We start from the raw sequence: 27,459 nt of genomic DNA, 5'->3' as shown, positions 1-27,459 counted from the left end.
ATTTAAGAATTGTGTGCAGAGGTCATTTTGCAAAGGTAGACAAAGACTATATTTTCAATCAGTTTACTTTTCTATGTTAGGTCCCATACATACAAAATTCTGTTTCCTGACCACTATTCTGGAGATAAATTTAGTAGGGTTGCCAACAATCCTCTATTTGCTGGTACTTTGCTTATGTTTGCAAACATCTTTTCCCCAGTAAAAAAAATATTTTTCCATATTTTTCCAGTGGGCCCACAAATGCAGAATTTACTAACAACTCTGACTGGCTACTAAGGTAGGATTTCTGGTTTGCCACCATACTGACAGCAAGTAAGAATACCTGTGAGCAGCAAATGTATATTCTCCTATAGCATAAATATGTACATGTTTTCAAGTCAATGTTCATGTGGGAGCAGATTACCATTTTCTCCCTCAGCATTTAAAATGCCACAAGTGACATAGCCTAAGTAATGAACCAGTAATACTGCAGGCAGAATGTACCTTGCTGGAATGTAAGGGATAAAGCTAGCAATAAATGTGGCAGGAGCAAGAAAGAAGAGAGCAGAGATGGGATTCAATAATGGAGAATGCCAAGTTAACATGACAATAAGCACTGCCTTTACTAAATATAAGTCCTGCTCCTGGACTGAATAACTAAACAAAAAGCAGCTGAACAAACCAAACAAAGATAACCACTATCACCAGATAACTTCCTTTAACCCCCTTTTTAAGCACCCAAGACCACCGGACAGCACTAATTTTCTTTAAACTATCTACGAATTAAAACCTGCAGAAGGAAATCCAGTTTTTACTCCTAAAATTTCATAAAATACACTATAGGCAAAGTTCGCCCACTGGGTTTTAAAGCACAGCAAAGGTAGTTGCTGATCAGATCCAAACTTTTTTACAACCTAGTGGATAAGCCTTAAGTAGTTTTGTGATGTTTGCCTTTACACAAAAGCATGTGGGGAAGCAATATCAACAATGTGCTAACTAAAGCCTACATATCATGTACTAACTTATCTGCTATAGTTTTCAATTGTTGAATGGTTTCTTCATTATTTGTAAATTTATAGGCGTTTTCACTCTGCTAAAGACATGGTGTCAAAATGGCAGAAAGTGCCTGGTAATGCCAGAAGGCAATGGAGGGCAATTTGGGATATTTTGACATTGTGGCTTTAATAAGAAAAACCATGTGAAAGGCAAAAACACCAGAGATGCTTCAGTGTGCCTTGCACTTTTGAACATAACACTTCAGAAAAAAACAAAAAAAAACAAACTAAATGATTAAAAACACAACTAAAAAAATACAGGAAAGGCCTGAAGGTCTTAACATTTACAGCTAAGAAGAGAAAAGCAACAGAATAATCTGATTATGGTATGGTTATTAGCAGAGTTCAGAGGGTGAGATTTTCAAAAGGGGAAACTGAAAATAAGGAATCGCTCCATTACAGAAACAGCAGCAAATATATAAAGAAACCTGTAGGAGTGATGGGAACCAATTCAGTGAATGTATTTAAGAAAAAACAATAACACTGGACCAATTTATCAGTAGGTATAATGTGATTTTGTCCACACGCACACACAGGAGGGTGAACAATATACAAAGGGCATAAAAAAAGGATGGTGAGCTTGTAGTAGCTATATCACAATTACAAAGGAAGCAATACCAGTGAGTCCTATTAGGCCAATTTCCAGCATGTCTCATCTATAAAAGATATTTCAACACAGCATAAGAAAAATATCAGGGAGCCCAAGAGGCCAAATAATCCGTGTGCCTAATCGGCATGTACAATAGTCACAAACCAGCACATTTATTTATTGTGTTATTAGTAACAGTCTAAAAAAAAAAAAAAAACAAGTAAAACCCAGGACAACTGCCACCAGTCAACAGGGCAGATGTATTCCCATACTATCCTAAATCAAATAACATTAAAATCGTATTTAGTGCTTAAAACATCCACAGCCCAATTTTAAAGTTTGCTTGAAGTCTGGTTGTGATATGTTAATCCTGCCAATCCCTTGCTGTAAAACACATAACCCTGCCAAACAGCCATCTACATACAATACTTACCTGTGCATTTCCAGCAGCTGTGGCTTACTAGATTTATCCAATTAAGCATCTACTACAGCACTAAAGTCATCCCTGAGGAGCTGCAGACAATCTAGCAAGGGCAAAATTAACTGTATAGGGAAGCAGAAAAAAGGAAGAGTCATGTTGGGATGCAAAAATGCTCTAGTATGAGATCTCAAAATGTACATAATGTAGGGCACTTGAAAATCTTAGACAAATATACATTATAAGAATCGTCCACTTCTCGGACCCTAAAGGTTTATTTTCTGTTAATAGAATGATTTCAAACACAACATATAAGCTGGCTCAGTATTGGCTTCAATATGGAAGATTAACGTAATTACTTTTTTATCTTGTGTTATTTTATTTTTTAAATGCACAATGCTTCTTTGCTTGAATCTCAGAATTCATGACTAAATGTCTTTATTACAAATCAATATCTTTTCTTCTCTCAGCAGAGCAAGTTTAAAAGCAAGAATCTTTCAGCAATAAATTTGTTGCATTTAAATGACAATAGCTACATGTGTCATGGCTGTAACAAACTGGAAGGGGAAGTGTGCCCTATAAATATAAAACAAATAAAGGCATTACAAGATTAAAATTAAGAAGAAACAAAAATGGGAACAACCACCTTTTAGATCCTTTAAAATGGTGGTGGAAAAACCACAAAACTAAACAAAAGTCAGCCAACTAAATGTAATATTTCTGCACACAAAGCCTTATGCCTATACCAAGGACATGTTTCCCATTTGGCTTATATTTAACATTCAGTTTATGGTGCACTACGTGCTAGTTGCAACTTTAAATGTTCACTAAAAACAAACTGCCCTCACAGGGAAGCTTAAAGGAGGCAAAACACCTCATTCGACAAAATAGATATACAACAAAAACCTATTCCTTTTACACAGATATATATGATACGGATTGACCCTTGCACAGTTGTTTTAATGATTCAGGTCAAATTGACAGCAATAATTAAACTCACATTAGCAAAATAACTGTATCTGGAAAGAGATCCAAAAGAAAAACAAAAAACTGAAGCGCACTATTAAGGACCATCATAGGCGAAATTCTGGCACTCCAAATTTTACATAATGGGGACAGGTTGTGAGGCATGCCTGGACTAAGGCTGCAGCTGATCTAATAATGAACCTGTAAATTTAATTTTCCATCAAGTTCTCTGCTCTGACTTCTTTCTTTCATGCTCTTAAAGGAGACATATCCTATAAAAATGTACCAGTGAATTATATTCCTCTAGATATAGAAGGATTGTGCTTAAAAAGTTGTGTTTCTGACTGTTTAATTAAGAAATTCCACAAAAACCCCACTAGTCCCACCCATTTGTTCCACTCCCTGCTGGCTGAATTCTCTGAATGTGCAGGGGAACTGGCGGCCCTCGTACACTGTAGGATAGGAACCAATCAGCAGCTAGGCTGACCTGATAGGGAACTGAAGCCTGTCTTTGCTTGTGTGAGTGCAGGGCTGTGATTGGCTCTCTCCCTCCTACTGTACTTCTGGCAGGGATCGTTAGGACACGCCCACTCTCCATTTCAAACTCGGACAGAGAAGCGATAGGATCTATAGGGAGCTCCGATAAAGGGGCCATTGTTACAGATTAATTTTTAGCACAAAGTGAAACCAGCACTTTATTATTCATAATTGCCTACAAAATTAGGGTTTCCCATTTATCCTATATGCCCCCTTTAATACATGTATCCTTTTTCAGAAGGAAGAATTTTATGTTGTTTGGACTAAGATTTATTGTATTTTTGTTGGACTATCTGACTATATCTAATCATCAATCACAGCCAGGGCTGTTGAACAAAATCTTAACAATGTAAACTATATAAAATTGCCCTGATTCTACTATATACTATTATAAAACATTACAATTAAAACGTGAACCCCCTCCCTCTGTTCATGGCCAACTCCCACTATCCATTCTATATGCTTTTTCCGCCTGCAATATCTACCACAAGAAAAAATAGATAGATTTTGTGTGTTAATTAGAACCACAACGCCAATGGGTTGACTTATTATTGCTTGAGCCTTTGGGCTAGATGTTTGGTTACTTAATCGACTCATTTGTTTCTGGATCCGATTACCTTGGCTTGCACAGCCGAACCTTTATTTTTCTACAAGTGGGTTTTTTAAACCTACTTGTGGTTTATGTAACCAAACTTGAGAAATAATAAATCAGCCCCCAACTGTTGGGATAAAATGTTTATGTTTTTTTCAGAATGTTGATACCACAAATTTCATAGAACGCAAGAGTTGTCGCCGTAGATCTATGCCACAAGAGAAATAATAATAAATCAGCCCCCAAATGTTGAGATAAAATCTTTATGCTCTAATCTCAAAAAAGAGATTACATAAAAACAGTGTTGATACAGGTACCACAAATGCCATAGAACGCAGGATTTACAATGCCTCGGTAAAAAACTGGGTTGTCGCTGTAGATCTATGCCACAAGATTATTTACACAGCAGCACAAACATATATCAAAGAACAACCTGCAGCACAGGGTTAAACCTATATTTATACCAGTAAAAAGCTACTTCATTCTCTAGACCACAACACTATTACACAATTACAGTATATCATTTGGCACCTATAAGCAGAATGTGACCATGCTAAATTTTATTATACATGCCATCCATATATTCTGTTTAATAAAACAAATCTAATCCAATGAAACTAATAAAAGTTTTCAAAAGAGAAAACCAAGCATTTAGAAATGCAAACAACTAAAACATGCTAAATTCAAATAAGCAAAACTATCATCATATTTTAAATAAAGTACTTTGGATTAGGATCTGCTGAGTCATGCGGAGACTATTAATTAGGAAGATACAGATGTGCAAGCAGAATAAGGAGTAAGGCAGTTGGGACACCCAAAAACTAAACAGATGTCTTATGGCATGGTTGCATTTTTAGCAGCCATACATGCAGGCCACAATGGCTAATATTGCCCTCCACAGGTAAAGTGCCAGCACCTGAGCTTGACATGTTGTAGTTCCAAATTACGGAAATGATTCCCTTTTCTCTGTAATAAAACAGTACCTTGTACTTGATGCCAACTAAGATATCATTGATCCTTATTGGAGGCAAAACAAGCCTATTAGGTTTACTCACTATTTAAATGATTTTAGCTGACTTAAATTATGGAGATCCAAATTATGGAAAGATCCCTTATCCAGAAATCCCCAGGTCCAGAGAATTCCGGATAACAGGTCCCATACCTGTATAGCTATTGGACTATAAGAGATGGCACAAAATTTACTGTAGACCTTGTCTCCATATTCCTGAACCCTTTTATGAGGGATTGTTCACTTGGCCTTTAAATAATATAGGTTATGCACAAAGAGTCAAGAGAAACACTTATTTCTTATGAGAAATATATTACAGAAAGCTGAAGTCTCCCAAAGACTACCATAATTATTAACCATTATTTATAATTAGTAAACATTTAGCCGTAGCAGACAGGATTTGTTACTGCACCGTGTCAGCTTTTGTATCAAATTGGCTTTGGTTTGTTTGCCTTATAGTTAAAGTTAAAAGTTAGTATTTAAAATATTAGAACCACTGTTAATCATAGTCAAGTCAAGTCGCTTTGTCACCTACACACTAGTGAAGCTTTCTTTGGCAGAAACTTTTGTTTTTACTTCTGTGTCTGTCCTCTACATTTATGACATTACTCTTCATATTTTTCACCACAGTAGGATGATACTGATACATCACATTGCAAGCCAAATTGATTCTAAATTATAATGTTATACAAAGTCAGTGGAGAGACAAAAATCACTTGGAGGGCCATATCTGGCCCACGGTCCCCCAAATCAACAGCCCAAATTTATGAAATGCATTCAGCTTGTGCTTTAATTATATTAAATAGTTCATTCAAAACTTTTGAAAGTTAGTTAGGAAGAGAGTAATTTGACATTATCTAACTTGTAAAAGAGGCACTTATGGGGGGGGGGGGTTATTATTAAATTCTGTTAGGCTTATGCACAGGGAGATTTGTTGTCTTTGGTTAAATCTTTAGGCAACTTTGGAAAACAGATTGGACTTATGTTTTCCATCCGGCAATTCAATTTATTGTCGGTGGGAAAGCATTTTCAGGAGATTTGTCACTTGTGGTAGGGAAAATCTTCAAAATTCGTCATTAGATTTAATATATAAAGGGACAAATTAGTCAGATCTTGTTTCCTTTAATCTTTTGGAATCACCACAAGCAGGCAGATACCACTTTGTGGAGGAAAGCTTTGAATTATGCCTAAATCTTGTGTATGTGCAGGAAAGAAGACGAGCTAACAAAACACCACCACAAAACACCACCACAGCATCATTAGTGCCACTGGTGTTTTTGCTTCTTCATGCATATACCCAAGCACAGGTTGCCGAATTACAGTCAATAATAAGGGAAAGGGAGTTAGAGAAGTTACTTCTAAAGAGTGATGTATGGAAAGTGAGACACACAATATTATGCCAGTGGCATAGAAGTGGGTCAGGCAATCTATAATTGACTGCTGAGATATTTAAATAAATTTATAACAAGTTAAAAAAAATGTAGGTTTAATGTTTATTTTGAAAGGGGTTTTTGTGTCTGGGTGAAGAGTCCCCTTTAAAGGAGAAGGAAAGGTAAAAACTAAGTAAGCTTTATCATAAAGGTCTATGTAAATACAGCCATAAGCACTGTAATGCTGCACTGAGTCCTCAAAAGAAACACAGGATTTCTCGTCTCTTTTTTTGTAAACATGATGTTTCAGTGTCTGACTTTCTCTCTCAGAAACATCCTTAATTCCCGTGGCCACAGTCTGCGCAGTCCTCTTCTCACTCCCCTCTCTTGCTCCCCTTCCCACCAGAATGCCAATAACTCCCTCCTTAGGAATGTGTGATCTGAGCTATAAAGGCTAGAGCTACAGGAAGGAAGCTACTTAAAATAGCAGATGCTATCTTAAGCAAATGCAGAAAGCTTCTAAAGCTGTTTACTCAGGTATGTTAATGGTTTCTGCAGAATAAATATAGTGTTCTAGGTGGCACTAATGTGGCAAATGTATTGGCCGTAAAATGCCAAAATCGCTTTCCTTCTCCTTTAAATGGTGAATTGTTAAAAGTTATTTTAGCACCCCTAATTATATTTTTTTTCTTTTTTTTTTTTTTTTTTAAATCGAAAAAAAAAAAAATTAAAATTAAAAAAAACCCTCAAACCGGATTGATTAAAAATGAGACAAAAACCTCAAATACAGCAAAACTGCATTCTACTTATTTTCAATGAGTCTACCCAACTTTCAAAAAAATCCCTTCAGTTTTGCCTAGGATCACTCCCACTGACTTCTCCATTAACTTTCCAGACTTTAGATTTTTTTTTTTGCACTTATGGAAACTCTATTTCAGGTTTGTGAGCTTTAGTGCAAAAAATGTAAATTATGGTACAAATTTTAATCTGAACATAGATAACCCTGCCCCATATAGTATAAATCTGGCATACACGCAATAAAACAACATCTAATTTGTTACTTTAAATAATATACTTTGTGCTACTTATATCAAAATGATTATGTTAGAGCAGCAAAGGGAAAGCTGCAAACTAGATGATTCATGCAAAGCTGGTTCAGGTATGTGCATAGAAAATGCCATGGGTTCTTTGAATGGCTCATTAATGGCAGAAAAATGCTAGGCATAAACATGAAACCCAAACTAACCTATGCCAACGGATGCAGCACACCCAGTTTTCTCTTTAACCTCTGTGCGAATAGCATTTGATGCTTCATCAGGTGTAAGTCTTGTCTCGGTAAGGATTCCAGTAATATCAGCAAGTGCTTCATCACAGCTCACTGCCTCTATATCATGAGTGTAGCTAACAGTTTAAAATAAAACAGTTAGTAACACAAAGCAAAAAAAATTTTTTTTTTTAATTGGATTTGGGAAAAATAAAAAATGATTCCACAGGAAACTGCCTTCCCTTTCATTCTCTGTCCCTTCTAATAAATGGTACTATACTTACAAAACAATGACAAAATTAGGTGCAAAGATTGTAGAGAGGAAAATTCTGTGTGGCCCAAAATACCTAGCATTGTATATGTTTTTTTCTATAAAGAGCAGCCATTTTATATTGTTGATATGGATATGCAGGTAGAATTACAGTATTTTCAAGAATAAAAAAAAAAAACACCCTCATTTGTAATACATTTTTTACAGTACTAAGGAGATCAAAATCCAAACCATTATGTTAAAAAAACTGTTAACAATATCCACATTCAGTTTTTTAAGAATTTTTTTTTTATTAACAAATTCTGTTTATCAATTTTTACTATGCAAATTAGGGTTCAGATTTTGGCTTCTTGGTATTTGCCCAAATCTTTTCAAGATAATCTGGTATTGGGCCAAATCTAAAAACTGTGAAAATTCATTCATTTATGATATAAACACATTTGGAATGTATCAATAATATATATCTTTTTATTTCATACCAACTTATAATGCTTAAAATGTCCTTTTTTGGTACCGAGATCTGCATAACTTCATATGAATGTTCTTTTTATACTATCCAAAACTGCTTTGCGGGCCACATAGAGGGAGCAATCAGAACACATAATATTTAGCTGTTCATGCTAAAATCCTTATGTTCTGAGTTTTAACAGCATTCATAAAGGAAATTAAAGGAATCAGAATAATATCCAATAATTTCAGTATAGGCTATCATTATTCTTATTGAAAAGAACACAGTAAAATGCATTCATACTGAATAAGAAAAGAGTACTTTACCTCGCTAAAATTCTGTACATGGTCATGGCGACCTCTTTGTATGCGTCAAAATCATAGGGAACAGCTTGGAGTTCAGGACATAACTGTTTAGCTTTTCCAAAGAACATTCCATTTTTCACTCCAGCTTGCCTACAAAGACAATCAAAAATAAAACACTACTGAACAAATCCCCAAAGAGTGAATTCAGTTTCATTTAAGGAAATGCATAAAGTGCAGTTATTCATTAACAGGGGATAATTTGCTAAAATAGCTAGAAGCTAGAAAAATGTGTGGTTCCTTGAATTCAGCTAGTTTTTATATCGAAAAGTTAAAATGAAGTACAATGTAAAATACTACTCTAGAATGCATTATATTTGTATTTAAAAATAATTACCATATATAGTCGAGTATAAGCCGACCCGAATATAAGCCGAGGTACCCAATTTTACCTAAGAAAACTGGAAAAATTTATTGACTCGAGTATAAGCCTAGGGTGGGAATAAAAAACTGTAGTTTTGCCTTGTAGTAAGATAAGCAATGCAAACATGCACTGGAAGCTTGGGTCAGAGCATCACTGTTAAGTAAATACTGCCCAGAGGGTTAGTAAATAAATCACTCTGTCTCTTTCATATAAGTACTCGCAAGGTGTTCTGTAACCGGGGTGGCAACCTGTCTTCCTTCCCCTTGTCTTTGCTCTGTATGATGATTGCATAAAGAGGTCTGAGCAATCCAGAAGGTGACAGATACATAAGTAATTGCACTGCTTTGCTGAGTATACACAAAATTACAATAACATCACTTATGGGCTTCAAGTGTGGCGTAGCATACTCATAATATATACATACAGTAAAATTCCTGTCAATGAACTCAAATATATTATGGTACAGAGATCATAAATACAACTGCATTCTCCCAGCACAGCACTGAGACAGACTCTACAGCTAATAACCTGTGCCTAAAGGATCCACGCTACTGTCAGGATGATAGTGGTCGATTATTAAGGGCAGCACAGGTTTACCTTTCCAACCGGTCGCTGCGCATGAGCACTTTCATTCTTCTCCGTTGCGCGCGGGCCGGCTGAGTCGATTATTAAGGGCAGCACTGGGTTACCTTTCTGACCGGATGCGGCGGATGCGCATGCTCATCCTTCGCCGTCGCGTACCCCCCGAAGGATGAGCATGCGCATCCCCAGCATCCGGTCAGAAATGTACCCCAGTGCTGCCCTTAATAATCGTCAGGCACGCGCCACGGGGGGCGACGGATGGGCACGCGCGCAACGCCAAAGAATGCACGGGTGCATTCGCAGCGTCCGGTTGGAAAGGTAAACCTGTGCTGCCCTTAATAATCGACTCGAGTATAAGCCAAGGATTCCTTTTTTGGCACATTTTGAGTGCTGGAAAACTCGGCTTATACTCGAGTATATATGGTATTTTTTCTACTGGGACTCTGTTTTGAGCACTGTAATGCAACATTTTCGGCTATTTAAAAACACAATACTTGAAATTCTCAAAACAACCGTGTGTGCCATGAATTCAGGGCTCACTTATGAACACAACTACAAGTGTGGTTTTGCAAAAATGGATGCAAATGATGCTCTTCTTGTCACCATTTGTAGAAAGTACTTGCATCCAAACACACTCCTTGCACTTACTAATAGTTGCACAAGCACCATTGTGTCTCTCTTGCTCCTTTTGCTGGATAGTGCATCTACTGACGCTGTGAAGCCTTGAAGCTACCACCTCCCTCAACAATGCATAATTTGTATCACTCACAATACATAATTTGTATCACTCACAATGCATCATTTGTATCACTCCTGGCTTTACTTTGTATATCTAATATCCCATCTCCTTTCTTTCTTCCCTTCAGCTGTCTGTAATTTTCTCTTCCCTTATCCTTTTGTTTTTTTTTTTTTTCTTTCTACCCAACTTGTATGTTTTCAGCTTATACCTGTTCTTAATTACCTACAGATAAACTGGTCACAACTAGCCATAGCATATGTTCATTGTGTATAACATTATCATTCCACTACAGCAATAACTGTATCCTAATTATAGTTGCAGTTGTCTTTTGATACTTGTTTAGCAAAGTAATGTTTATTAAGGAGTGACAAGCTATTGTGTCTTATATTTGCTTGCATACAGAGCAATTTGTTACGATCTTATCCATAAAAACAATAAAATATACTATATTTTGCTAATTTTAGATCGGTTTCTCTTTATGCAATACCTTGCTTCATAACTGCAAGATGCGATTTCTGCCATGGATAGATGTGAAATATCCAGGTCTAGACCATTTTGTTGTGCAGAATCTGAACTGATAGATGTAGGCTGATCTTGTTCATTAGGAATCTCTAAACAAAGAAAATTGGATGATTATGTATTATATTGGAATTAGCAACATATCATAAAATAATTAGATCAATAGAAAATTACTGTAAACAAACAAAAAGAAACTACTTAATTAATTAAAATTACTTAAATTGCTAACTTGGCACTAAAGTGCTGCCATCTTTCCAGACTTGTGCACTTGGGTACTATAGCAAAATTTTCAAATATTACCGACAAGATGGCAGAATAGAGTTAAGCAAAAATGATTCCTGGGCTTGTACATTTTTTCCAAGAAAAAGAAATCCAGCCAGTTCAATCCAGTGAACAGCGATTTCATTTATTGGGTGGGTGCATAACATCTTGGTACCCCTCCCCCAGGGAATAAGAATATTCTTTAAATCCTATACAGGTATTTTCATCCCACTATATACAGGAGGATGAAACATACGATTTATGGCCTTCAACAATCACTGCAGTAAATAATTAGTAAATATTAATTTGGTCTATTTATTAATTATTATGCATTAACCCAAGTGAGTTTTAGTAAACCAATAAGACATATATTGCTAAATTACATTTAGACTGCAATCTCTAATGAGCAGGGCCCTCTTCACTTCCTGTATCAGGCAATGTTTGTATATTCGATGTGTACACCCCCCTTTCACTGTAAAGCAATGTTTATTATGTATATCTGTGTTAATGATAATAAAAATAATAGTTGCCAGTATCCCTGGCAATTAGACTACAGTCCATTTAATACACAAACATACCAGCTTTTCCCTTTAGTATCCTGTTTTGATAATACTGAAACTCTAGCTGAGGATTAGCTCCTTCCCGCGTTGTCGTTGTTCCAGCACCTCTGTTGCTTGTAACAGCGACTGGTTTTCCTTTTCAGATAATAAGAAAAATCACAGTTATATGGTTTAATAGCAAACTAAGATACATGATTTTTCACAGAACAACCATGAACGTGATCAAAATTACCTTTATGTATATAATAAACATCACAAGCCATTACCAGTGTAAACTGTACTAATGACAACTGGTATACAATGGGTACAAAATGACACTGCATGCAATATATCAAACAATTATTATTTGCAACCACATGCTGCACAGTTACCTTTGAGGTCCGGACGGTTGCGAATAGCCACAGATACAAAGAAGCAGTCCATATCTACGTGTATGATACAGTTCTGGCACTTCGGTAATGTGGAAGGAGGCATATTACCTAATTAAATACAGTAAAATGATCTTAACTCCTGGAATGTATTGTACTTTGCACATTACATCACACAAGAATGTTGCATATTCTAATGGGAGAGAAACTCTATTTAGAAAATTACATGCTACTTTAAATAATAATATCCCCATTGTCTAAAAATCCCTAGTGCTTAGGAATTGTACGCTACCTGAACATACAAAGTAAAATGCTTTACTGGAGAAACAGTAATAGCTTCTTGAACATCAATAATAAATAATTAATAAATGCAGCAAGCACAGAATGCATTTTCTCCTAAATTGAAAAAATGTGGGGTGTACCCATGAAATTCATAACATTTCATTTTGTTTTATTTTTAAGAAGGAATAGAATATTTACAAGGTTCTGTAAAAAATGTATGCATAGACATTATTAGTACCTCAATAAAATTTTGTACATGGTCACAGCATGATATTATGATGCAAATACATTGATGCAGGTCAACACTATATGGTTTTCCCATAGATAACTATACTGGAAAATAAAGGTTTTCTTTTTATAAAGAAATAAGAATTAGAAATTCTGATACCATCAGTAGCTGTGCTTTTTCAGTTTACCTTTACTAGAGAGTGATAAATGGTAATTTTTGGAGCTTTATAGAGAGCCAAAAGGGCTATTAGTTTGTATACTAAAATTTGTGGCATCAAATGAATTTAAAGAGAGTTAAATACTATTGCATATAGTATTGTTGCTGAAAGTTGAATTAAATATTTTATCACACTTCTAATAGTAATTCATCCCACATGCTGAGGGAGTATAAAGATAATTGAAAATAAAATACAGGTGCATTTCGGAAAGGATTTAAACAGACTTTTGGTCATGCATGCAAATATATTTAAAGCTTTACTTGGAACAACATAGAGGAAAAATTACACTAGTACCTGTATACTAGATTTCCCAAAACAGGCTATAACCTGGACACATAGGTAGATCCATAGTTTAGAGCAGGGTTATAAAACTGGAGGCCAGTGGGGGCAGTTAAAGGACACTAAGACATTAAACAGCCCTCAGCCAGCCTCAAAGTCCTAAACTCTGTTTGACATTATTTAAAAAGAATCCAACCTACATATCTGTGATCCACAGGCAAATCATTAAGGTTGGATCATTAGTCCACTTGTAAAAGCTGCACAAAAAGATTGTAGTGAGTAAAAATGACAATGTACAGGTCCCCAAGGTACCTCAACAAATAGAAAAAAAGTATCCACAGACATAGTGCAAAACTATAAGTTCCATGCAGGATGCTGCCGCTTTGCAGAGCGATTTGACAAAATTAGATAACTGGGCAGCAAACTGGAAAATGAGGTTCAATGTTGATAAGTGCAAAGTTATGCACTTTGGTAGAAATAATATAAACGCAAACTATCTACTGAATGGTAGTGTGTTGGGGGTATCCTTAATGGAGAAGGATCTAGGGTTTTTTGTTGATAACAAGTTGTCTAATGCCAGGCAGTGTCATTCTGTGGCTACTAAATAAAGTGCTGTCTTGTATAAAAAAGGGCGTTGACTCAAGGGATGAGAACATAATTTTGCCCCTTTATAGGTCCCTGGTAAGGCCTCACCTTGAGTATGCAGTGCAGTTTTGGGCTCCAGTCCTTAAGAAGGATATTAATGAGCTGGAGAAAGTGCAGAGACGTGCAACTAAACTGGTTAAGGGGATGGAAGATTTAAACTATGAGGTGAGACTGTCGAGGTTGGGGTTGTTTTCTCTGGAAAAGAGGCGCTTGCGAGGGGACATGATTACTCTGTACAAGTACATTAGAGGGGATTATAGGCAGATGGGGGATGTTCTTTTTTCCCATAAAAACAATCAATGCACCAGAGGTCACCCCTTTAGATTAGAGGAAAGGAGCTTCCATTTGAAGCAGCGTAGGTGGTTTTTCACGGTGAGGGCAGTGAGGTTATGGAATGCCCTTCCTAGTGATGTGGTAATGGCAGATTCTGTTAATGCCTTTAAGAGGGGCCTGGATGAGTTCTTGATCAATCAGAATATCCAAGGCTATTGTGATACTAATATCTACAGTTAGTACTAGTGGTTGTATTTATAGTTTATGTATGTGAGTGTATAGAATGGTAGGTGTGGGTTAGGTGTGCTGGGTTTACTTGGATGGGTTGAACTTGATGGACACTGGTCTTTTTTCAACCCTATGTAACTATGTAACTATAGTCACGCCCCCTGATCCACCCCAATCATGACTATTACATGAAAACCACTTCCATGATCTGACAAAACCCTGCCTATTCTCCCACAAGCTCTTCATGGTCTGCAAATTAAAATGTAATGTCTAATGGGGCCCCTGATTGCTGTACCCCATGTACCCCTTTATGGCAGCCCTGAAAATGTAAATAGTGAAACAATACTTTATAACATACATACCAGGCTTTAATTTTTTTAACCTCTCCCGACCTGGGAAGCCTTTGTTACTTTGAGTCTGTAGACCGCGCACAAACTCAGTGAACTCACACTTCCACGTCGATATATGATGAAGTCTGGAGTGAGAATAAAAATCTGAAATAAAATTGGGGTCAGCTGTTTTAGGCAGCTGTAGAGAGGCCAGCTTGGCAGGGGAGAGTGCAGTAGTGCTTGTGCTTGAAGGCCCCGGAAGCGAGTGGTGAGCACCATTAATTTTCGAATTTGTGTGCAAACATGAGGATGAGGGTAAGGATGAAGTCCTATGAGGATTGCAGAAAACATCTGTTTGTCTGCTGTTTGGTTGCAAATGCTCCACAGTGCAGTCTGTATTGTCAACACAGTCCTGATCAGGCTTTTCCTGTGACTGCAACAAATCAAGTCTCCTTGCAAAAGAGCTATTTAATTGCACTGTGCTATCCAGTGGCTTTAAGGCACCATTAGAGATGGGGGTGTGTTTAATATACACAGCTGTATTGTCTATGTGGTTCTGTAGTCCATTAGGCTTATGATCAGAAAATATTTGCTCCAAATCCAACATTTCAAAATCACCATTTTTGTGCTCATCTTCTTCCAGTCCATCTGGAACACTGCTTGGCCTTGCAAAGAAATCCTTTGTTGTACTGTTTCTACAGTGAAACAAACACAAAATGAAAACATGATTTTGGGGACTTGAGCTAAAGTACTATACTAAGAAAACTAATTTGTATTTGAAAACTGAATATTTTGCAGAGAGCAGACATTTAAATGGAACATGTAGCACAATTGTCAGTACTGGTTCCAGTCGTTCAATTGTCTTATTACTGACACTGTAATTGAACTAAGATATAAGAGGTCCATATGACTGTAGCTTAAGCTTAGCACACCCAGAAAATTCAAATAGGTTTTATTAGATGTACATACTGTAGGGCTGCACTGACTGAAAAGTGATATCATTCTAAAACGGAAAAGATTAATAAATTAAAAAAGGCAAATGTATTCTTTACTGTTCATTCAATACACATAAAAAATAATAGTATATTTAAACATATTTAAAAAGGTAAAGTTGAAAATCGTCTGAAAGATCCAATTGGGAGGCAAACAAGGTTCTGGCAGACAGTCTAATCTAAAACACAATTAATACTTACTCTCTTTGGCTGAAATCTCTACTAATATTGCTGGGCCCTGGTAAAGGATCATCTCTCTTGAACATGGAGGTAAAATTTAGGCCTTTTTGAACACTGGACTGCTTTGTATACAACTGGTAGGGAACATATGAAAGTAGGCGGCCAGCTTTTATGCTGTTGGAAAAAAGAATCAATAAAAAGTCAATGAAATTTCCTGTGAAGCAATGGAGGCAAACATGCAGGGTGCTGTAGGGTTTTAGACCAATGGCACACCATGCTTCAAATGCATAAGCTCCTGTTGTGAGCTAGCAGAGAAGAGGACCAGAACACCAGACGGTACAGAGATAGATGCAGTTAAAAGACTTCCAGGTCGTATGGTTTTGGAGGGGGCCTGGGGGTGTCAGTAGGCCTTTACTCTCCTACCTTGATATATTGCTTGACTGAAACATGGACAAAAAATCTGTATTATGAAGAGAATGGTACTACCAACAGTGAAATGTTATCATATAATGCAACTGAGGCTTCTGCTCAAGTCAGAAATACTTTGATGTTAAAAATGTTCTCATTCTGGAAACTAAACGTAACTTAAATATAAAGGTCACTGAAAAATTGAATAATGAACAGGATAATTAGTTCTTTTTTGTAAAGTTATCAAAAGATATTGAGTTACAATATCAAAAATCCTCTTCAGATGAGTCACCTGTGAGCTGCTGCCATAGCGGAGGGAAACCAAACCATACACCTGTCAGATATTTAGAGGCTGATTTACTAAGGGCTCGTACTCACAAGCATTTCTTTCTGCATTTCCCTGTGCTGGGTTCCACCACACAGGAAGGAATGCATCCAATGCACCTGTACTCACATAGGTCTATTGTAAGTGCTGAACACAGGTGGGATGCAACATGTTTGAGTACAGGCACATTAGGAAGAAGAGGATGCATTCCTTCCTGCACTTCCGTGAGGTGGAATGCAGAGGAATGCACCACAGTGAAACACACAAAGGAACACTCATGTGTACGTGCCCTAATACATGTACTAGTGCAGTAGCCAACTGCAACCAATCAAATTATTTTTAGCAAAGCTAACTGCTAATTGGTTGCCATTGGTAAATGCACCTGCCTATGTAATTAAACCAGACCAAAATATTTGTGGAATGCATTACCTTTCTGTTATCCACTCTGGTCGGACAACTTTCTCATCTCTTAATTCCTTGATCTTGTTATTTGGGAGGTTTGTTGCAATGATGTGTGTTGTTTTAGATCGAGAATAATAAACATGGTATTGTCCTCCATGCAGCATCATTAGATGACGCAGCTGATCAGCAGTAGGATCTGAAAATGCATAAGACCATAACATTGAAACATCTATATGGACAGAATGGAAGTTATTTTTATTGCATAGAAAACAAAAACTATGATATTATAAACAAAGAACATTTACAAAAGGCACTATATATGAATGCCTAAATATATAGATTTGTTAATGCTCTGAGCTGTTCATTTTTAACTAAGCTTCACTAAGTTTTTTGTTTGTATATATATATATATATATATATATATATATATACTAGCTTATGTACTTAGCATTGCCTGACAAAGTATGCACAGCCGAGAAGTTCTTCAATGCGTTGGAATGCCAAAATGAGATTAGTTAGATACGTAGGCAAACCCATACCCAGTTCTTGTTTTTTTTTTTTTTAAAAAAAAAACACAATAATGATGAGCAAAGGGAAGACTAACTGCAAAATCATCCTGGTCTCTTAATATTCACTGCTTGGTTCTGCCTGAAAAAAAATATTCTGATTATGTCAAGACAAAAACCAGTAGATGCCAGGAATAAAAAAATAAGAAGCTATCCTTTAATTCACAATTATAGAAAAGCTTTTACCCAAGAGACATTAACACAGGACAGACATTATTTCATAATGCCCCCTTTTGTAATTTTTTTTACTTTACATAAAAGATCTGTTCTTGACCCACAAGTAGTACAATGAAAACACAGGTCAGATTTTGAGTGGGAGGAATGTAAAAAAGTAGGAAGCCTGAAGGAATTCACAGGGTGCTCTTCTGTTAGTTGATGTTGCTTAGTAACTGTATGTTTGACATGTGCCTTTAGACTGTATGAAAATAAAGTTGCAGTATGTAGCCTTCAGCACTAAAATGTATACAGAAAAATAAAATGTTACCTATTTAAATGTTTAACAATTTTAAGCAGATTTCCAATATGCATTCGTCATCAAATTCAAATGTAAATAGTTTTAAAGTTACATGTAAATGTAATTGTTACAGCTTATGCCACACCACCCCTACATATGAACCAGCCCTCTTCTGTGTCTGCACCTGGAGACACTGTGTCATGCTGGGTGCAGGCACACAGATCGGGTGCATTTTGGAGCCAATATTTGCTCCATATGCATGTATTTGGGCAGACACCAGGACTCCAGGGAAAGACACAGAAGAGCCGGCGTTTATCTGCAAACTGAGTATATGCCCTGAGTGACATAAGCCTAGTGAAAGTAGAATCTGTTGTCCATTGCTGTTCTCAGCATAGGTGGTTCTACAATCAAAACAATATAGCAGATGCTATATTGTTTTAAGAGTCAGAACAAGAGAAAAAAATTGGTTGTATGCTCAATGGGATAACAGCTACTGTTAAATCAAAATGTGTGTATAGGATGCCTTTATTTTGCGTTTAAGATTTAGCATTTTTAGAAGGTTCCTAAAAGTATTTTAATAAAAACATGTCTAATAGCAAATGTTAGCTACCTTAAAATATTTGCTCTAAGGGAAAGGTGTTATCACAATTCTATGTGCAGGTGCCCAGAGAAATAAAAAGAGTGCCAACTGATCTACTGAAGATTAATCTGGACTCCTTGTGATGATATAGAATAAAGCTTAAATCTAATAGTATATGTACAAGAAAAATAAAAGAACTACCATTCAAATATATTTGTGGTTCAAAAGGAACTTGCAATGTATTAAACCTTTTTTAACAGCTACTTTTTGATATGATCTCTGTAAATATCATTATACAACTATACATTTATACTACTTTTAGTGGGACTCGATGCCAATCCATTTTATGCAGTCCGTTTCAATACATAGATCTGACACTCAGCTCAGCATTGCCTCTAATTTCCTTTAGGGCATGTGTGCAAAAATGATCCTTCTGAAAACACTTAGAAAGCTGTATGTGCACAGATGTTGGTAGGTCTAAATAAGCAATAAATTATGGGTTTTTATACACAAAATGTGTATATGAGAAAACAGAAATGCATGCCTTATAAGGCATAATAACACCATGTGTCTAAGGGAAAGAACACCTACCAGTATATCCATTGACATATATAGAAACCCCATTAAAGATCTTGGACGAGGTTCCATCCTTCTGCTGTTGCAATGGAGCATCTGATCGAAACTGCTCATCTAATTTCTGCACTTTAGCTGCCATGTATCCACCCTAGTGTGAAACAAAAAGAGAATACGTTTCAAAAAGTATGCAGCCTAAACTTCTGCCACTGTTCTAGTTGTAACCATGCAACATAAAAAGCATATATTTTGTATACCTTTTATTTTAAAGCTCTTACCCTCTAAACACAGTCAATAAAATTGTCTATATTAAGGTTTCTCAGCAGTCTTTTCATCCTAAGTAAGTATAAAGAAGCAAACTGAAGAAGTGTCTAGATTAGGTATACATTAACTTTCTGTCTTCCATATCCTGCAGAATAATTTCGCCCAGCAATCCGGGAGTGGTAAAAGCTGCCTGTCTTAGAAACATAATGAAAAATCAAAGTGGCCTGATTTGTTTCAAGTGCATTTAAAGGGGATTAAAGTATTCCCCCAAATCTCTTAAAAAAAAAGTAGTTTGCAACAGATGCATTATTTTTATGTAACATAATAGAATTTAACCAATGTGCTGCTAAAGCTCAAATTTTAAGAGAGCACTATTGGCAACCATGCTCTCTAGTGACTGTATTTGGAGAAAAATGGTTATGGTGCACATGGTGCCTAGCTTAATATCTACTAAATGGTACATAAAAAACAATGCATCTAAGAAGTACCTTCTTTAGATTGATTCTAAGAATACATACACATTGTTTCAATAAAGCCAGATATACTAAGATTTTAGGGCTCATTTATGTCCACAGAAGCAGTGAGCAACTTGTGCTTTTCCCCTCCATGAACTGCACATAAAATCACTTTCGAAGTTACTTGTGTCAAAGTGCACTCTCTGCACTTCCATATAGATGTCCTCAATGCCGCTCAGTCATTCCTGCTATCAGAATTAGACCCTACTGCACCTATTGATGCAGGGGAAACCTGGAGCTCCCGCTGCCTCCTGGCCAGGCAGTAGCATCAGGGAGCACTTCACGCCCTGAGACAATAGGTACAGTGCACTTACATCGTAACATAGTAAGTTAGGTCGAAAAAAAGACATACATCCATCAAGTTCAACCATAATGCCTATACTGTATATAACCTGCCTAACTGCTTGTTGATCCAGAGAAAGGCAAAAAAAAAAAACCCCATCTGAAGCCTCTCTAATTTGCCGCAGAGGGGGAAAAAAATTCCTTCCTGACTCCAAGATGGCAATCAGACCCGTCCCTGGATCAAATTGTACTAAGAGCTATCTCCCATAACCCTGTATTCCTTCACTTGTACTGAGAGCTATCTCCCATAACCCCGTATTCCATCACTTGTACTAAGAGCTATCTCCCATAACCCTGTAATCTCCACACTTGCTAAAAAGCCATCCAGCCCCTTCTTAAAGCTATATAATGTATCAGCCAGTACGACTCGTTCAAGGAGGGAATTCCACTTCACAGCTCTCACAGTAAAAATCCTTTCCAAATATTTAAACAGATCCTCTCTTCTTCTAAACCAGTGGTTCTTAACCTTGCTAATGCCACGACCCTTTAATACAGTTCCTCATGTTGTGGTGACCCCATACCGTTTTCCGATGGTCTTAGGCGACCCCTGTGAAAGGGTTGGTCGACCCCCAAAGGGGTCCCGACCCACAGGTTGAGAACCGCTGTTCTAAACCTAACTTTCTTCCATACCCCTTACCAGCTTTGTTGCCCTTCTTTTGGCCCTCTCTTAATTCAATAATGTCCCGTTTAAACACTGGAGATTGAACTGCATATTCTAGATGGGGCCTTACCAGTGCACTTGCGCCTAAAAATTCAGGCACAGATGCCACTCCCACAGAACACCCTGCAAAGGACTCCAGACGGACTTCCATGCAATTGTGTCCATTTTGCCTTGAAATGCGTGCTCTGTCAGGTGCAATGCCTGCTTGTGGCCATGACAATCACACAGAAACTTGGCTGCCACAACTCCAGATCACCACCAAAACGAAGTTACAGATGTTTAGTTTATGTTAAAAGCATTCTAAAATTTATTATGTTTATACACAAATTTACATGAATAACCTTAGGAATTTGTGCCTCCCAGGGCACTTAACCATAGGCTAGAAAAAAGGAGCCATGACATTGTGGGGGAAAAAAAATAGCAACAGTGCTCGAAATTGAACTTTGCTCACAGAATCTGAGGATGTAATTGAGCCTTTTTGTTTGCAGGCAGGATCTTTTATAAAAGGGGAAGTATCATAGAATTAAGTTGTTTATGTGTTGCTACTGAGGTATTTTTGATAATTTCTTTAAACATAAATTAATTTAAAAAGTCTCATCCCTTTCACAGAAAGCAGCTGCATTCTACTCTTCTTACCTACTACTGCTGGGGCTGCAGCTGATCTGGCAAAAATCCAGCTTCAGCTCACATCAAAACCCTACTGCTGGGAGGATTTTGGCCACATTGATCGATTTGTTGTTTTTTATTCAGCTGAATGGAAAGCTATTTGGAACAAGTAGTAGTTTCATTCTACAAGTAACAACATTTAAAATGCTACATGTTGCATGGGCCTAAAACTACAAGATAATATCTTTAGAGGAGCAGAGGGAAATAAAGATGTATATGCAAAATAACACATATATAGTGAACTTATCAGAATTTAACACTGCATTTACCCAGACACCCCATCCATCTTTGTCGCTGGCTCGATTCCGCCATCCCCCTCGACGCATTGTTCAGTTCCTGTAAAATAAGTGAAAATGTAAACACACATTTTCTCAACTGGAGTGAATCATGAGATAATTCCACTGCACAAGTGATGCTACAACTGTGGTTTTAGGTCCATGCACTAAGCTATACTATAACCCTGTTTTAGCACAGGGGTCAGTGACCAGAAAATAAGAAGAGACTTGCACAGGTCTATGTGGTTAGAATCGCACCCTACACAAAACCAGCTGCCGTGACTTGGCACCTGACCTGATGTGCTACCCTTCACCCAGCCTGAAATACAGAAGTGATGTAATCATCAACACATAAATGACATTATCAAGGGCAGGTAGGTGGAAAAAAAGGTAGAAGAACAATTAGATCTGCAGCCTGTACCTGCAGTTAACTACCCACCCAAAACCCATATTGTAGTGGTACCTGATCCAGTCTTGCAAATAGTGTCATAACTAGGGATGCATCAAATAACGCAGAACTTAGAACAGAGATATTCACAGAAAAGAATGTGCACTTCTTCCATTCTTTAAAAATGTAACTTCCACTAAAATACGTAATGGGTTTTAAAAATAGCAGGATCCCTATAAGGTATATGCAGCATTTACCAAAGAAATATGGTAATTTTCATGCTTTCTTATAATTCTTTTTTTTATTTGATAGGGAGGGATAAAATGCAGAAGCAGTGCTCTAAGATGGTGGTAAAACGGTGATCACTTCACCAAGGAGTACCTTTCAGTAGGGTCACCACAAGGCCTTTCACACATGAACATTCAGTCCTATGTTCCCTTATGGTGGAGCTTTTATGCATTAAGGCAGTGCTGTCCAACTGGCGGCCCGCGGGCCGCATGCGGCCCGCGACCCCCCTCTGTGTGGCCCCCCACCTGTCTGGCTGCTTTGATGGCTAACTCTTGTGTAAGCTTTAAATGGTATCAGTACTGTGATTAACTGCCCCCCTGCATGGTTCTCACCTCAGATTCAGGCTGTAATCAGGCTGTATTGTTTAAATATGTAATCCCCTGTGTTTTTCACACCTTTTAGTTTCTGTATTGTTCACCCCCTGCAGTGTTCACACCTCAGGCTCAGGCTGTAATCACCCCCATTGTTCCCCTGTTCACACCTCAGGAGCAGTAGAAACCCACAAATAATCCCTGCACACTGCAAAAAGAACATATACTGAGGTGGTACTTCAATTAAAAAGTTTTTTAATATATAGTTATTTTGCAGACTGTAGGAGCAGTGCCAGCATTGTGTCACTGTAGGCTGCCTGTGTGTGCCATACACACAGGCATCATAGGGCAAGCAGAGTATGGCACACACAGGCAGGGTAGGGAAGGCAGAGTATGGCACACACAGGCAGAGTATGGCACACACAGGCCAAGTATGGCACAAACCAGCCAAGAATGACAAACACAGTGAGAGTATGGCACACGCAGGCAGGGTAATAAAGGCAGAGTATGGCACACACAGGCAGGGTAGGGCAGGCAGAGTATGGCACACACAGGCCAAGTATGGCACAAACCAGCCAAGAATGGCAAACACAGTGAGAGTATGGCACATGCAGGCAGCGTAATGAAGGCAGAGTATGGCACACACAGGCAGGGTATGGCACACACAGGCCAAGTATGGCACAAACCAGCCAAGAATGGCACACACAGTGAAAGTATGGCACACAGACAGGGTAGGGAAGGCAGAGTATGGCACACACAGGCAGGGTAGGGAAGGCGAGTATGGCACACACAGGCAGGGTAGGGTAGGCAGAGTATGGCACACACAGGCAGGGTAGGGCAGGCAGAGTATGGCAGGTTTTTGCTGTACTACAACCATTAATATGGGTATGGTCATGTGATAACATGGGTGTGGTTTCAAGTAGGTGCGGTTTCAAAAAGGGGAGTGGTCAAAACGGGCTTCCATTATCGGCCCTCCACCACGTAGGTCGGAAAAATTCCGGCCCTCGGTACAACAGAAGTTGGACAGCACTGCATTAAGGGAACTAAAACTTTAGCTATCAATTCTAATACTGTTCAGCTCTGGACATCATGTGGTAGGATTTGTGGCATTGACTTTAGGACTCATTTTACTTCTAGCTCAATAAATGCTGAAGAGATTTACTGTCATTATGCATTAGACTAAAATGTAATTAGGTGATGCAGTCAGAGGAGTGCAATAACAAATATGCAATAAAAACAGAAAAAGCCCAATTTTTTTGCCCCACAAATTATAACATTTAAAGTAAATGAAACACTACATATACACAAAACTCAGAAATATTGGTAGCTTAAAGGACCGGTGCAAATTATTTTAATCTTTCATCAAATTCAGTTTATAATCCATTTAGTCATGAAAGATCCCTTAATTAGGGCTTATAGACTGATTTAAAAAGGTTTAAGGGTATCTACCCTTGGCGTGTAGGGCAGTAATGTTGTTCATTATCAGCCTGGTAACTGCGCCAACCTTTACAACCAATGAAATGGGAATAATACAATTGATCCAGTGCTTGCACAGGAAAAGCTGTGTGCTGCATTATAAATCATTAAATGTCTCACAAATCAATAATGCTGCACAGAGCATTATTGTAACAAACTGGCCAGCCTACACTGATCCCAACTTAACAAAAGAATATTTGCAATATATTATGAGAATGTGAAAACGTAAAGGCACTCTACCATGAGGAAATTCAGGCATGTATGCTCCATAAGAGCAGACTGCAGCTATCAGCCCATCACAGCTATGCTGACTCAACAAAACATGAATATCAAGTGTGTGGGACGAACAAGAAACTGCAGAAAAGCATCCATTACACTTTATTTATGCAACACATGAGCAGCACATTCATTTTAGAGATTTCAGCCTTCCTTAAAGGACATGTAAAGCCTACATTTGCCTACAATGTATATCAGGCACGTCTCCCCCACCCAAATGGCATTATTTGTACTGCATATATCCCCTCCATTTGCCAGCACCATCACATTTTCCTAAAGCAAATAGCACCTTTCACCTGGTGGCCATTTTTCCTCTGATACATAATTGGATACATTTAAATCTGCAAACAGCCTACACACACAGACCCTTATTCAGCATACATTTCTTCAAGAATACAGGCACACAGGCAGAACTGTCTCTGACAAAAGTTCTGCTTTGTTTGAGCTGAGCTCAGGAGAGTTGGTTCGGAGAAAAAAATTAAAGCAGCCAGTTAGAGCTGAGTTTCTATGGGAACCTGCAGTGCCATCTCTTTACTGGCTGCTAGACTGGGGGCGTGTTTAGTAACCTGAGCTTAGAACAACTGAGCATGCCCACAAGCCAACAGCCAAAGCAAATTCCCGAGGGAGGGGGCCGAGTGGGTTACAGGAGAAGAAGCAAATCTAAGCGATTAAGGGGATGATGCAGCCTTACTATTAACTTCTGGACAACCAGTGTGGCAGGTATTGCAGGTATTTCAAAGAGACTGTTCACCGATTACATTTTTGTGTGTGGGGTTTACATGTCCTTTAACAGCTTGGTAGAAATACGTGGCATATACTCAATTCCAATTTGCGCTTCTTTACAACAGTGAACAACAGTTCAGTTGCAAAGAGTTATAGGCAGCACAAATTCAGAAAAAAAGGACTGAGCCCTAAAGAGTGTAGTACAGGTATGGATTCCCTTTTTCTCTGTAAAAATAAAACAGTGCTTTGTATTTGATCCCAACTAAGATATAATTAATCCTCACTGGATGCAAAATAATCCTATGGGTGTAATTAATGTTTTATTTATTTCTTAGTAGACTTAAGGTATGGAGTTCCAAATTACGGAAAGACCCTTGGTCACGAGCATTCTGGATAACCAGTCCTATACCTGTACATAGAAATCACATATCATTTGCTTCCAAGTTCCAAATAGATTCTGAAAAACTATTGGTACTGATCTTAACAATAAGCAGCTTTACACTAGCCAAACTTCTCTGTGCACAACAACTGTCAGCTAAAGTGGTATAAAGGAGGAATCTGTGAGATTGTGGCAATGAGGAGATTATAACTCACATAACAGAAGAGTGTACTGATGACAGCCATGCTGCTTAAAGTTCTGGTTCCATTGCTGTGCTGCAATATACATCATTATTAGGTGCCTTCCATTACGTATAGAAACCATGAGGCTATAGGTGACAGATTAAGGTGGCATTAACAGTATGTTATATTGTGAGGCTTTGCATGTGGTCTTCATTTTTTATTCTTTTTACCCTAGCAACCAGTTAGTGTTTTGCAGGAGAGACTGGAAAATGAATAGAATAGGCCCAAATAAAAAGACAAGTTATAAAAGGTAACAATAAGAATACAACTGTAGTCTTAAAGAGGGGTCAGTGTCCCCCATTTGAATGCTGAAAAGTGAAAGAAAAGGAAGGCAACTAATTTAAAAACTAAAAAATACATGAAGACCAAGTAAAAGGTAAACTGGCCTGCAAACCCACTAGGCTCATACACAGTCCTATAGCTACACAAGTATACGAAAATATGTGGTGGGCATATCTAAAAAATTATCTAAAAGTACAACCACTTTTTATCATGTTTTGCAGCTCATGTTGTACAGGTTCCCATGTGTGTACAGGAACTTAAATACTCATGAGAATTTACATGAAGGTTTTCTTTTTCCTTGGATTTTTTCAAATTTATATATATAAACACAAAGCAGGCACTCACGTAATGATATAACGAAGAACGCCTGGGTGCAGTATTGAAAGTCAGTATAATAAAAAATAAAGCAGATGCCGCACTCACAGGACTTAGTGGAAAAATAAAGAATTCATTTATTTTAAGAAACGTCAAACTAACATTTCGGCTGTCTCCACAGCCTGTGAGTGCGGCATCTGCTTTATTTTTATATATATATTATATTAGATTAAATGCATTGGTTTTATTACTCTCTCTATACTATTTTTGTCTAGGCAACAGATTAGATTCTGCAGAGGGCAACTGACTCCTGTGAAATCAACAGTGATCCCAACAGTATGAATGCACTTGGGAGGTTTTTTCAGTAAAGAAAATCTCTAGCAGCTCATTTTCAAAGATACAGTGCTACTAGATAATTGTGCAGGGGGCAACACCTATTGGAAGCATGGGGAATGCAGACAAACACGTAGTAGCATCCATCATGATTTAAGAAGTAACTGCAAAGCATTGTCACTAAAGGTCATTCATTAGAACTTGAAAAAAATAATTTTTGTATTTTTGCCACTGGGAATAGCTACAGTGGAAAATACAAGATTATATACATTCTGCAGTGTTGACTTGCAGCTGAAGATTCAAAGCCCACTAAAAACAAGGATGTAAAAAACACGGATGGTAAAAACAAGATGTAAATGAAAGAAAAATGTAAATGCTTAAACGGGTTGAAATCTGGTACCTTCCTGTTACCGCTGGGATGCAGAGTTCAGTTCTGACCTGGGCAGTATATGCAAGCAGTTTGTATGTACAGTACTCTGCAGTGTACAGTATGTGTGCATTTCAACTG

The 27,459-nt window shown here is 37.7% G+C and overlaps 1 protein-coding gene across 3 annotated transcripts in view; it reads right to left on the bottom strand.

The window, feature by feature from the left end:
- rev1 (REV1, DNA directed polymerase) overlaps positions 1-27,459 on the bottom strand; it is a 50,391-nt gene that overhangs the window by 15,016 nt on the left and 7,916 nt on the right. For all 3 annotated transcript variants that reach the window (XM_012957685.3, XM_012957686.3, XM_012957684.2), the window contains exons 2-11: positions 21,933-21,999; positions 19,234-19,366; positions 17,070-17,238; positions 15,929-16,081; positions 14,769-15,430; positions 12,257-12,364; positions 11,904-12,020; positions 11,033-11,156; positions 8,825-8,953; positions 7,762-7,916 (exon numbers count right to left, since the gene is read on the bottom strand). In XM_012957685.3, the coding sequence (XP_012813139.1) occupies positions 7,762-7,916; positions 8,825-8,953; positions 11,033-11,156; positions 11,904-12,020; positions 12,257-12,364; positions 14,769-15,430; positions 15,929-16,081; positions 17,070-17,238; positions 19,234-19,366; positions 21,933-21,989 (1,807 nt within the window). In that variant the 5' untranslated portion in view covers positions 21,990-21,999. The remainder of the gene's footprint in view (positions 1-7,761; positions 7,917-8,824; positions 8,954-11,032; positions 11,157-11,903; positions 12,021-12,256; positions 12,365-14,768; positions 15,431-15,928; positions 16,082-17,069; positions 17,239-19,233; positions 19,367-21,932; positions 22,000-27,459) is intronic.

Source organism: Xenopus tropicalis, chromosome 2, assembly GCF_000004195.4.
Source record: "Xenopus tropicalis strain Nigerian chromosome 2, UCB_Xtro_10.0, whole genome shotgun sequence".
NCBI lineage: Eukaryota > Metazoa > Chordata > Amphibia > Anura > Pipidae > Xenopus > Xenopus tropicalis.
This window is presented reverse-complemented; position numbering and strand designations above follow the sequence as displayed.